Source organism: Gadus macrocephalus, chromosome 11, assembly GCF_031168955.1.
Source record: "Gadus macrocephalus chromosome 11, ASM3116895v1".
Classification (NCBI taxonomy): domain Eukaryota; kingdom Metazoa; phylum Chordata; class Actinopteri; order Gadiformes; family Gadidae; genus Gadus; species Gadus macrocephalus.
The window spans coordinates 12,981,385-12,993,729 of record NC_082392.1 but is presented as its reverse complement, the minus strand read 5'-3'; the positions used below and the strand labels follow the sequence as shown (position 1 = coordinate 12,993,729).

Genomic DNA, 12,345 nt, shown 5'->3' with positions numbered 1-12,345 from the left:
TGGATTATAAATGTTGTGCCTGAGTTACTTGGTCTAAAACCCAAGAATGTCTAACGCCAGTGTTCGCTCTTAAAACAGCACTTAACCTTGTTAAATGCGTGTAGGCTAACACCCTCCTGCCAGCAGACACGAGCAGACAGCAAGGTGAACGGGGAAGGGACTTAAGACAGCGATGCACTTTCCAGAGTCCTTCAAAACCTCCTAATCGAATGACCATGGATTTGTGTGTAGTTGGTCGTAGACGGACCAATTAATTATGCATGACACGGGCTTGACGGCCATTTGATTTTGTTGCGCTTGCCCCTTTTTGAGACGCCGATCCAATCGTGTTTCTCTCTCTCAGGAAAGGTTAGACTCGCCTTATCAGAGAGAGAGAGAGGGGGGAGGGTTCCTATATGAGACGGTGTTTGGGGCATTGTAGGACATTTCATCATCCAAAGTCCTTGTTATGCCGCCGGCTCGCCGATGTTTCCTGCTATCAAACCTTGCTGCCTCTGCCGACACGGAAGCCCAGATACATTCGGCTAGAAATGAAAAAGAGAGAGCGAGTAGATTCCTTTCACATGAAACACACACACACACACACACACACACACACACACACACACACACACACACACACACACACACACACACACACACACACACACACACACACACACACACACACGAGACCATCAAAACGTGGAATTAGATCCAACCGCTTGGATTAAAAAAAATCTTCCTAGGTCTTCCTAGTTGGGTCATTAGTTTTGGTGCCCACAACTTTGCCAGTTTGATGCTCTCAACGTTGTCACAATATTGAAATATAATTCCCCTATAAGTTGTGCCAACGTCATCCAACAAGTGCATGTTCATGGCTCGAACACTCCTGCCCCAGCCCCAGCAGCCGGGCCGGGGCATCAGCCTGTGTCCCTGATGCATGAGTCAATTAAAACTTGAGGTTTTCAGTTTTCAGTTGACACTGACACTGAAGTAATCCTGAACAAATGAGCTTTCTTGAAGTATTGTTTTATACTGCTTCAGTGAGCTATTAGTATTTATACAGACTATTCACAAACAGACAAATGGCCCTGCTCAACATGAAGGGTGGGGGGACTAAAGTGACCTAGGGTGCTTTTATCATCATGTTTTCAGCCCTTCTAGCTTTCCCTTTGGAAGAAAGGCATTTCTATCGGGAAAATACTTACTCAGAGTTTCCACTCAGTGAAAAATCTGCAAGTCAGCTAAGAATAGTGAGGCAGAGAAAGGTCAGAATCTAAGGTCGGAAGCTTGTCCCAGTACAGCAGAAGCCTGTTGAGGTCAACGAGATGATTCATCGTCGGGTCAGAACACTCAACAGTTAGAGACACATGGAGTTGTTCAAGGTCTTCCAAGGTATTGGCCCTTACGGCCCTTGGACAAAGTTGCTAAAGGTCGATAATAAAATAAGCAATACTACAGACGATGTGGACTATTAAACTATACATGAACTATGCATCCGTGGCTTGCATTCACAGTCCTCTTAAACTCAAGCGAACTCAGACTACTCTGCATATGGTACGGACGTTCCTCAAAGATGTGTCTTCTTTCATGTTAAAAGTCCTCCATGATTAACTTTTATTCGCGGAAGAGGAAAACGAGCCTGAAGTAGCTTGTCTCAAGCACTAAAGGCTGTTCCCCTGAACTATTACCACATTGTCTGCCATTTGCAGAGGGTTCACCCAGCGATGGATACACTGTGTCCCACAGCAGAGCGCTCTCACTGGAGCGCCGTGCTAAACGCCGGCCCCGACATTGTAATGCACCGTGTCTGCCCTCCGGAGTTCCTATTATGCTTCCACGATCCTCCACCAGACGATTCAAACGACCGCTAAAAGCACAAAGTGGGGGAAGGAGGGGGCAAAATGCAAAATTGATGGAAATGACATCAGATTCAGCTTGCGCTACTCACTGTGTAAATTAGGCCCCGAAATGGACTCTCGGGCCCGACTGTTGTCTTCAATTTGTTTGGCCATACCTCATGGTGGCTCGTCCGCCCTTCCCCTATCCCTCTAATCCGATCACGGCCACACTGGGATGTTATTTATTTGTTTATTTATTTATTTTCAAAGGATGTAACTGATTCTTATCGAGGTGGAAGTGGGCCCTTCTTCCTGGTGAAACGGTGACTAACGTCCCGCCATCGATCGGCGGGGGGGTTCTCTGCGGTGGACGGTGATGGTGGTGGTGATAGACGGGTGTGTATTGGTTTACATGTGTAGAGAGGACATGTGTAGCGGGGGGGTTCTACACAGTGGTCAGGGAGTAAGGAAGGGGGCAGGCAGGCATTTAGTGAGTGGGTCGGTCGGTGCACATGGCCGTGTCATTTAGGGTCATGGTGGATTGCCTTGGAGCTTTTATCTAACACACCTGACTCCACTGAGAACGTACAAGAGTGTCATTAGTCTCGGGAGAATCCTTTTGAACATTCCAGGTTCAGAAGTCAAACAGCTCTTTGGGCATTGCTAATTAACAACTGCAGTTGTGTTTCGAGTATGCCAATTCATTTGTCTACCTTCTTGATTGCATACCAAAGTTATTAGACTAACACACACATCATGCACACTCATGCACACACACACACACATGCACACTCATGCACACACACACACACACACACACACACACACACACACACACACACACACACACACACACACATACACACACACACACACACACACACTATGTGGACGTGTGTGTCTCACTAAATGAGTAGATGCCCATAGACACAGGCAGTCAGATGAAGTGTACTCTTTATTTATAGGTAATTGCTTGTTTATGCCCCTGCAATTTGCACGGTACACATGCATACATACATGTCTGTGTGCTGACTTTGGGCTGTCCGTGGGCATTGCGGTCAGTATATGCTTGCAGTGTAACGGTCGGCTGTATCAATTCACATTCTCAAAGGGTTTAAGCCCCAGTAGCCCTGTCTAATTGCTAAAGCACCTCTTAAATTGAAATGGCCATCTTGTCCTTGAGCAAGAGCCCTAACAGGCAGCTGTTTACAAAGAGCTAAAGGTTCCTTGCATCCCAATTAACATTTTACAAGAGCTCAAACATTGTTCTGCTTGCTTGCTTTTGCTGTTGAAAAACACATAACAAGCACTCAATCTATTTCGATTTGATGGAATGCACACAATCTAAACGCACACAAATATAATGGAAACATTTCATTAAATGTGTCAAAAATTATGATGGCCTGAATGATGAGACATTTCTAGGTCGTATTACTAAGGTGCACCACTAGGGAGCGCTGTAGGATACATTTAAAGAATTTGAGGGCATCAGTTAATTTGCTATCGATAAAAAACAAGGTCAAAAGCGTTGGTGTTTAGATATAATTTTCTTTAAAAAAGCTATGCAACAGAAAATATAAACCAAGTCCTACCAGTCAACCGTTTAGAGATGTAATGGACAGAATACCAAAATCAGAGACTGATCATATGTTAAACTTGTGTTTTCAAATGAGTGACTTGATAGAAAAGACAATGCAAACAAATCATTGTGTGGCGATATATATTTCTCAAGTTTACAAATAACAACTTTTTAAACGTGGCATAGTACATTACATTTCCTTCTCAGAGAGCAAAATAAATATATTGCACTTAAAATTCAAAACACAATATCTTGGGTGTCATATTCAGGTTAGGCCTATGTATGGCATACAAAGAATTCACCAACAAACCAAATAAGTGAAACAAAGACAAATAAGCAGTTATTTTTCAGTGTTCATAAAAGATGAGCGAATACAGAGAGAGAAGTCCTTGACAAATGTTATCTAACAACAGTTATGAAGATGAATGTTCACTTTATATGTACAATCTGTTTTGATACATTTCATGTCAGGACAGGACCAGAGATTTACTTTAATTTCGGAATAAGGTGGGTAAAGTGTATAATAGCAACCATGTTCATCCTATGGCCCTCAGGTGAATAAGCTTGTACTGCTTGCACACAAAACATATGCAAGGGGTCACATTATGAAGTTTATATATTACTGTTAAGCACCAGTTTGATGTCATGCTGCCACTTAACCTTTTCTTTGAACCAAGGTCGATCTTTATATAGGATGCAAATGTATTTGGATTATATTTTCAGAATTCCTTTCATGGCATTCCTCTGTGGGTATCAATAAGATGTCTGACAATTCACACAATTCTGTAAATCATTCATCATATCCCTGGTATGTGTATTAGATAATCCTGATGTAATTCTGTATGCTGGCTGTAACTGCATCCAAACCCCTTATCCTGTCCCCTCCTTAAGTAGCATTTGAAAACAGGTATGTTCTTAACGGGAATGTCATCCATCACCAATTCATCACAGTGCCTGTGTATACCAAGTGTTTATCTATTAACATTTTTCAAACTGCTTTAACTTTGGCCATATAAACACCTCAATCACCTTTATGCAGACAATCAGTGAGGAAATTCCGAGCTCCCAGCTGTAAACAGATTTTTCCTTACCCCTTCCCTCCATCCTGTCAGAAGGACAGAATAACGATGGTTTCCTGTGGGGCAGCCCCACACAGTGAGCCCACAGTCAGCCATGCGCTAGCTTCGGGAGGCTCTCCAGTCCCAGTGACTGCTAGCTCTGGATATCAAGAGGACCGGCCAGTAACAACACTGAAGGATAAAGAATATGTGTATCTCTGGGATTTGGTATGAACAATTAATGTCGTTCAAACATGATCCGCACATGCACATGTTGAATCTGGTCATCTGATTCTGAATTTTGGTGCACATTCATTATAGACATTACGCCGGCGGTGTTTGATCTAAACAAGATGGATAGCCATTTAGTTCTCTATAGGTAGTTTCATTGAAAAGCAAAGGTGGACATTTGTACAATACAACCTAATTCACGTGCACATATTTGAACAATACTGGTCGTTAAAGCTTTTTGCTTCTGAAGATGTAGCAAGCCTAAAATGAAGGTGAAAACTTACCATTGTTATCTATTTAAAGATTGATCTATAGGATTCTGCATGCCTCCTAAAGTATTTTATTCTACAGTAAGAATTGGCTATATTTGTAGCATTTCCATATTTGTACATTGCTTTCTACCATATGCTATTGACATTATTTTCATCAGAACATTGCTTTTTGTTTCTTTTTGCCAGATCTCTAAAATGAGACACAGCAAACAAGATGGCTGCCACCCCCTGTTCCACCGGAGAAATGTTTGAAACCCTTGCTGAGCTCCGATATTTCACTGGGCACTTCAAAGAAAGGTTTCTCGGACACTTGCCCAGACTCATGCCAGAAAATTCCAAACCGAAGTGAGTCTCCATCCACCTGCCTTACAGCCACTGCCTTGACAAACTTACCAAAATCCCCAAAAATATTGTTCTTTCTAGAAGGCTGAGGTGTCGTCTGGAACTCAGGTCAGGTAACATCCGTTCATATGAAGCTCATATGAAATAATTTGTGTCGTTGAGGTTCATAAGAGGAGTCTGCAGATCTGCTTCATAATCATTCTCTCTCTCGCTCTCTCTCTCTCTCGTACAACCTCCCACTGATTGTTCTGTTTTTTGGATTTTCACAGACGGAGGGATAGGCCTACAGTGGGAATATTTACAACACAAAGAAAATCACTCTGGAGGAGAGACGTCAAACCAAGACAAATCAATAGTGCGGGTTCGACGTGGGGCGGATCCGCGCTTGAAGCATGAAGCACGACCCGTCGTGTTGTCCCCAAAGGTACGTAGGTCGGCCACAACGGATGGCCTGGCCGAGCGAGGAGTGAGTGTGTGTGTGTGTGCGTGTGTGTGTGTGTGTGTGCGTGCGTGCGTGTGTGTGTGTGTGTGTGTGTGTGTGTGTGTGTGTGTGCGTGCGTGCGTGTGTGTGTGTGTGTGTGTGTGTGCGTGTGTGTGTGTGTGCGTGCGTGTGCGTGTGTGTGTGTGTGTGTGTGCGTGCGTGTGCGCGTGTGTGTGTGTGTGTGTGCGTGCGTGTGCGTGTGTGTGTGTGTGTGTGTGTGTGTGTGTGTGTGTGTGTGTGTGTGTGTGTGTGTGTGTGCGTGCGTGTGCGTGTGTGTGTGTGTGTGTGTGTGTGTGTGTGTGTGTGTGTCTGTGAGTGTGGGAAGGGGGCGGGAGTCGGCCCTTACAGACACCATAGAGGTCATACGAAGGGGGTCATGACGGTGGAGGAGTGCCTCAGTCCCTGGATGGCGGCATAGGGGCCCTGCTGGAAGTAGTGGTGGTAGCGGGGCATGTGGAAGGAGGGGAAGGACGGCCCACCGCCCTGCATGGTGCCAGCCAGGGCGCCGGGCGTCAGGGGCATGCCCAGCCGGCTGTAGGGGGGCAGGGAGCCCTGGATGGGGTGGGGCAGAGACTGCGGATGCTGGAAGCCTGAGAAGCCGGAGGTGGTGGTAACCCAGGAGCCCAGGGACAGGTTGTCTGACGTTGTGAAGGCTGAGCCTGGGGGGAAGAAGAGGAAGCTTATGAATATAAGTAAGGCCACAATCCCCTTTCTTATTTCTACCCCTACCCCTCTTTGTAACAGAACAGTGAGTTACAGATAGTGGCTTAAATCTTCCCCTGTGAAATGGGACGACCCATGAAATCCCTGCTACGTCAGCAAAGTCTTCAATGGCGTTGACGTGGACACGCAGAACGTTTGTTGCCAAGCATGTGTTAAATCTCAGATTTCTTTTGCGTGGGCTATACGCATCCTTCTGTGGTTTGTCAGCAGGAAACCAGCCAATTGCCTCCCTACTATGGCAATAGTGGCATTGTCACAATTACATTTGCCATTTATCTGATGGAGATAGGGAAGCATGAATGGTTCAAAACCTATATGTTTTACGCTATCAATCGATCAAACAAGTCATAAAATAAAAAGGAACAATCATTTCCCAGCCCCTTCATGACAGAACAGCAGTGCTCTGTAGGCTATCAGCCTGGGCTCCTACCCTGCCAGCCTGCACTGATGTTAGAGGAGCGGTAACAAGGGCAGCAACTGAGCAGCTGGACATCGGGCGACATATGCCATCAAGGGGGGAGATGAGAAATGCAATCATCCTTTTCCATTTTTTTTTATGCTTGTTAAGAAGAAATGGTCTAAAGAAATACTCTCTCACTCTATCTCTCTATCTCTCTTTCTCTATATGTATGCGTTTGAATATGTGTGTGTGTGTGTGTGTGTGTGTGTGTGTGTGTGTGTGTGTGTGTGTGTGTGTGTGTGTGTGTGTGTGTGTGTGTGTGTGTGTGTGTGTGTGTGTGTGTGCGTGCGTGCGTGCGTGCGTGCGTGCGTGCGTGCGTGTGTGCGTGCGTGCGTGTGTGTGTGTGTGTGTGTGTGTTGACAGGACAGTGATGGAAGATGGCCACTTCCATCTCAGTAATGTCTTAGAGTGGTGTTATTTTGTTTGATTAATAAATGTCTTACACTTCATACTTCATTTTACTTTGTATTTGTATCCACGTTTTTGGATGCTGAGGTGGAAGAGGACAATTGTATGCTTTTACCCCTACAGCATGTCATAACACTATATATTGGTAGAATCATATTGCTGTTAAAAGTATATCTTCTAAATATATATATATATATATATATATATATATATATATATATATATATATATATATATATATATATATATATATATACATTATTTGTTCATCACCATTTAAATCTTTTTATTAAATAATACCCATGTTCTTTTTTTTCCTCCGTTTTTCTATTGCTTTAACTAAACCCTATTTTTATTTTTAGATGTTTGCATGTGTGACGATGTCATCGTCGGAGAGTGCGCAGCGAGCTCACCCCTGGAGTGGGCCGGGTGTCCGTCCTCTCCCAGCGGGTCCTCCTCTCCAGCGTAGGTGCGGATGGGCGAGCGGGCGTACGAGTGCTTGTGGATCAGACTCTCAACACTTTCCCTGCAGCAAATGTCGAAGAGAAGAATCCCACAATATATCTCTGCGGTTTTTTGATAAACACACATTTACATTGGAAAACGTGCTTAGGAAGTGAATGCCTTTGAAGAGTAAATATGCTTGCTTCTTTTATTTTCACCCCAACCAATCTTGCCATGCACTGCTTTCCATCAAATACCATGGAATACACTTACATACACTCAGAAGGACACACACACTTGGACATCAAGGTGTTAATGTGACCTTTACACACTTTATTTTGATGTGTGTAGTTGAATACTCACAGCCGTGACAGTGTGCAAATTAAATGCTTGTATTGCTATGGCTATTTCCTCACTTTATTAATTTGGGGCATGTTTTTGAGTTTATCGTTTTTCAATGTGCCTTCTGTCCAAGCAGCAGTTTGTGTGTGTTTGTGTGTGCAGGTTTGTTTTGTGTATGCATGTGTATTCTCTCTATATTCCACAAAGTGCATTAGCTCATTTGAGTTTTGTCAGAAAGCCACACAGCCACAAGGATTGTGGGGGAGGTTGTGTGTGTGTGTGTGTGTGTGTGTGTGTGTGTGTGTGTGTGTGTGTGTGTGTGTGTGTGTGTGTGTGTGTGTGTGTGTGTGTGTGTGTGTGTGTGTGTGTGTGTGCATCGGTGTGCTAGAAAGGGTCTGAATCATAAGAGCCATGCATTCACATTAGCTGGCAGCCTGCTCCCCCCCTTCCCCCAATTAGGTTAGGGAAGTGCAATATCTGTCAGCAGAGCAGTACAAATGTGTGTGTTTTTATCAGGGCTGAGCTGGTCTGGCTCCAGGGGGCCACAGAGGGCCCCCACAGCGCACAGCTGGATTGGGAGGGGCAGGGGAGAAGGGATGGAGGGGACGGGGACAGAGGCAGGGGGGTGCAGGTTCCAACTCAGTCACGGAGGGCAATTGGATTAGGGCGTGTTTTAGTGCAGTGGGCGACTCCAGACTAATGTGATTTCTTCAGCTCCCTTAAGATCAATTGATCAGGCCTAATTCACAGCCCTCAAAAAGAGAGGCAGAGTGAGTTGAGGGGTTTGTGTGTGTGTGTGTGTGTGTGTGTGTGTGTGTGTGTGTGTGTGTGTGTGTGTGTGTGTGTGTGTGTGTTGGGGGGGCTTGTCTGGGCCTGTTCTCTCTCTATCTGGGTCCGTCTGATTGGGGGAAATGGGCTGATGGTTTCATTTTGTCGGCTGATTTTGGCACCAGTGCAGCATCCAGGGAGAATGATGAAAGGTGTTCTGCCTGCAGGACGCTGGGGTTTTGGGAGTGTGTGTGTGTGTGTGTGTGTGTGTGTGTGTGTGTGTGTGTGTGTGTGTGTGTGTGTGTGTGTGTGTGTGTGTGTGTGTGTGTGTGTGTGTGTGTGTGTGTGTGTGTGTGTGTTTGAGCTAATGCCTGTGCGTCATAGACTTGTAGTATGTCATATTTCAGCCAATAGTGTGTAAGATAACTTTAACTGTCTCATGAAAGAAACCAACCACAAGAGCACGAATTTAAGAAGGAAAGCAAAAAGCTAAAAAAAGAAAGGCTGGTGAAAGGAAGGAAGGAAGGGAGTAAGGAGAGAAAATGAGTGAAGGAAAAAGGGAAAGAAATATAGGAGGAAGGAAGAAATGTATTTAATAAATAAATAAAGACGTACAAGGAACGAAAAAATAAAGAATGTAGCATGAAGATAGAGTGATCAAAATAAAAATAAGGGATAGTAGGAAGTAAACATGAAGGGGTGAAAAGGACGGAAGGTGAGAAGAGAAATACATCTAATGGCAGCCAAGACGGGAGGAGCGATAAGAGCGGGGGGTGGTCCCGGAATCCCCTGTACCTCTCCATGTCGGTGAGCCGCGAGGAGTCCCGGAAACCCTTGGCGAACGGGTTACTATCGATCTTCAGCTTGGTGATCTATTAAGACGAAGGAATGTTTAATATACAACCGTTAAAAAAATATCAGGGTCTTTCATCAAACGAAAAAAATCTATTTGATTTCCTCATGTTTCTAATTTTTCTGAGGAGCATCTTATGTTTCAGCTGCTCACAATCTCGGTTCTCTGGACCGTCGGAGCTGAACGAGCTGTCGTCATAAAGACCTCAGCCATTGGACGAGGCCGGCTGTCAATCACTCACCAGCTGGTTCTGATAGGCCGTGACGGCTGTGAAGACGGTCTCGGTGAACACGAAGGTGCGGAACTCCTCGGACTTCAGGTTGAGCAGCGAGGCGGTGTGCTCCTTCTTTTTGATGATGTGCACGCGGGGCTGGTACTTGTGCATCGAGTTCAGGATTATCTATGGAAAGAAATAAAGATACTTTAATTATTCTCCAGAAATGAGAATTTTGTGAACAAATTGTCGCCAATTTGGTTAGCTGTCAACCAATTGGCCTTCTCCAATATGTAGGTACAGCCTATAAATAATGTATTTAACCTATATACATATAGCCTAGCCTATTGGTATCTTTGAGAAGGCCAATTGGCTGAAAATGTTGACAAAAACTGTACGATAAAGAATGCAGCGATTGATGGTAAGAAGATAGAGACATTAGGCTAAGCAAAATAAATCAATGAAGATGTTAAAAATAAATATTAATTGACTCATAAAAATGACAACAGTGTTGTGAACCTTGTGCTGATGTATGGTGATGTGGCCTAACGGTGTGAGGTGTAATCGGGACAGCTCGACGTCCAGCTAAATACACCCCACATTCTCAGTGTGTTTTATCAGATAGGCCTATGGAAAGTAGGCCTACGGTGTGTAGGAGGGATGTAGGTCCTAATGTAAATATTAACAATATATATGAAGCGCCACACATGTTTCTACCTAATACGGGCAGAAAGCTGCATTTTTCAACAGGTTTACAGGAGAGAGGGAACGCCGCCATTGGATCGAACTAGAATACATTTTGATACAATGTCCTCAAATTCACACTAATCCAGGAGTACGGCATTTTCTACAAGACCTTTTGATTCGTTTTTCTATTCATTTTCGGCTATTTAGAAATATATATTTAGAAATAGTAGGCCTAGGCCTATGATTTATTAAATATAAGGGCTTACGATTTTCTTGTGTTGTAGGCTAGTTGTTTTATTATTGACAAAGGCAAGCTTTATGTAGGCCTAATAGGCCTAATTTAAGCATACCGGCAAATATTAAATGCGAAATTAAAACGTTTTAATTACGGTACACAATGAATAGGCCTAAGCAAAATATTTTTGGGTTTTTGAACACCCTATAATAATATAGCTAATGTAAGTTTATTATTATATTTGAATAATATTTGATAGTTTAATAATGATTTTAACGTGATCGTTTTCCCATAATGTCCCCACATTAATCTATCCAAACTTGTTTTACAGTTTAAAATGTTTGATTTATTAGGCCTATTACAATCAAACGATTAGGCTTTTTAAAATAAGAAGCAAATGAGCAAATCTACAAGAGCAAATGGCTTATCACCTGTAATCATTTCCTTAATCTTAATATTATTTAGACCATATAGCGTAGTTCCATAATTAAAATAAACGGTCAAATTGCGCATTCAGGCCTAGGGTAATTAGTAGCATTAAAACGACTACTGCTGCTTTATGTCTGCACCAACACCTCCTCTTGCTCAGTGTTGCTCAACACCCCCCGGGTGGTGTCCTAATCTGTCCCATTAACGGATAACGGAGGAGTCACAGAATTGAACGTAGAGAGGGTGAAGGGAATTAAAGGCGGAGAAAAAGCAGCATGAGCCGTGATTAAAATGTCACCTAGACGGATTTCTATCTCCAACTTGTTCCCAGATCCATGTGCCGAGTTTCGTCAACATGTTGTTTTGTGTTTTTTTGGGCCTGCTTTGTAAAACAAATGTAACCCTGTCGAGCCTATGTTTTTTAGCCTACTAATAAATTGGTTAACTAAATATAGCCTAAGATATAAATGGAGGCCTGACTCACGTGTCCGTGTTGGTCCAGCTCGTTGTTGGTGAGCTTGACCTTCTCGAACGACACCATCTGCTTCAGTAACTGTTCTCCTGTGAACGGCGAGTCAGGATGGACGTACAACCTGGTATGGATCAAGAAAATACATGAGAAATGACCGAATAGATAACTATGTCAACACCATAACAATTCAGATCGAAGTCAAGTAAGAAAATAAATAATAATATTGCCTAAACAAAAGTTGTAATTGATAATAATATATAGAGACCATATTTGGAGCTTGCGTACCCTAAAGTAAATTAATAATTCGAATATTAGAATAATCGACAAAATAAATAATTGACAGCTGAAACCCATGCGGGTTCACATCGAAGGCCTCGTGGGAAAGTGTCATGAGTCAAAAAGTGTCACACGCCTAGATAGTGTGGATGTGACGTCATTCACCTGGCGGGCAGAGGCGGGTCTGCCTTTCCTGCCACCAGCCACGAGGACCGGTGGTAGGCGTAACGGTAACGTTTGTTGTCTAC

General features: G+C 43.6%; 1 protein-coding gene across 2 annotated transcripts in view; it reads right to left on the bottom strand.

Moving 5' to 3' along the window:
* Nucleotides 1–3,526: 3,526 nt before the first annotated feature.
* The window catches only part of tbx20 (T-box transcription factor 20), an 11,165-nt gene continuing 2,346 nt past the window's right edge, over nt 3,527–12,345 (bottom strand). Inside the window, exons 3-8 of one of the 2 annotated variants that reach the window (XM_060065865.1) lie at nt 12,263–12,345; nt 11,834–11,942; nt 10,026–10,184; nt 9,727–9,803; nt 7,791–7,903; nt 3,527–6,445 (exon numbers count right to left, since the gene is read on the bottom strand). The exon at nt 12,263–12,345 is cut by the window's right edge and continues 82 nt beyond it. In XM_060065865.1, coding sequence (XP_059921848.1) covers nt 6,147–6,445; nt 7,791–7,903; nt 9,727–9,803; nt 10,026–10,184; nt 11,834–11,942; nt 12,263–12,345 — 840 coding nt within the window. In that variant the 3' untranslated portion in view covers nt 3,527–6,146. Of the gene's footprint in view, nt 6,446–7,790; nt 7,908–9,726; nt 9,804–10,025; nt 10,185–11,833; nt 11,943–12,262 lie in introns of both variants that reach the window. The other variant, XM_060065864.1, reaches the window with a different exon arrangement.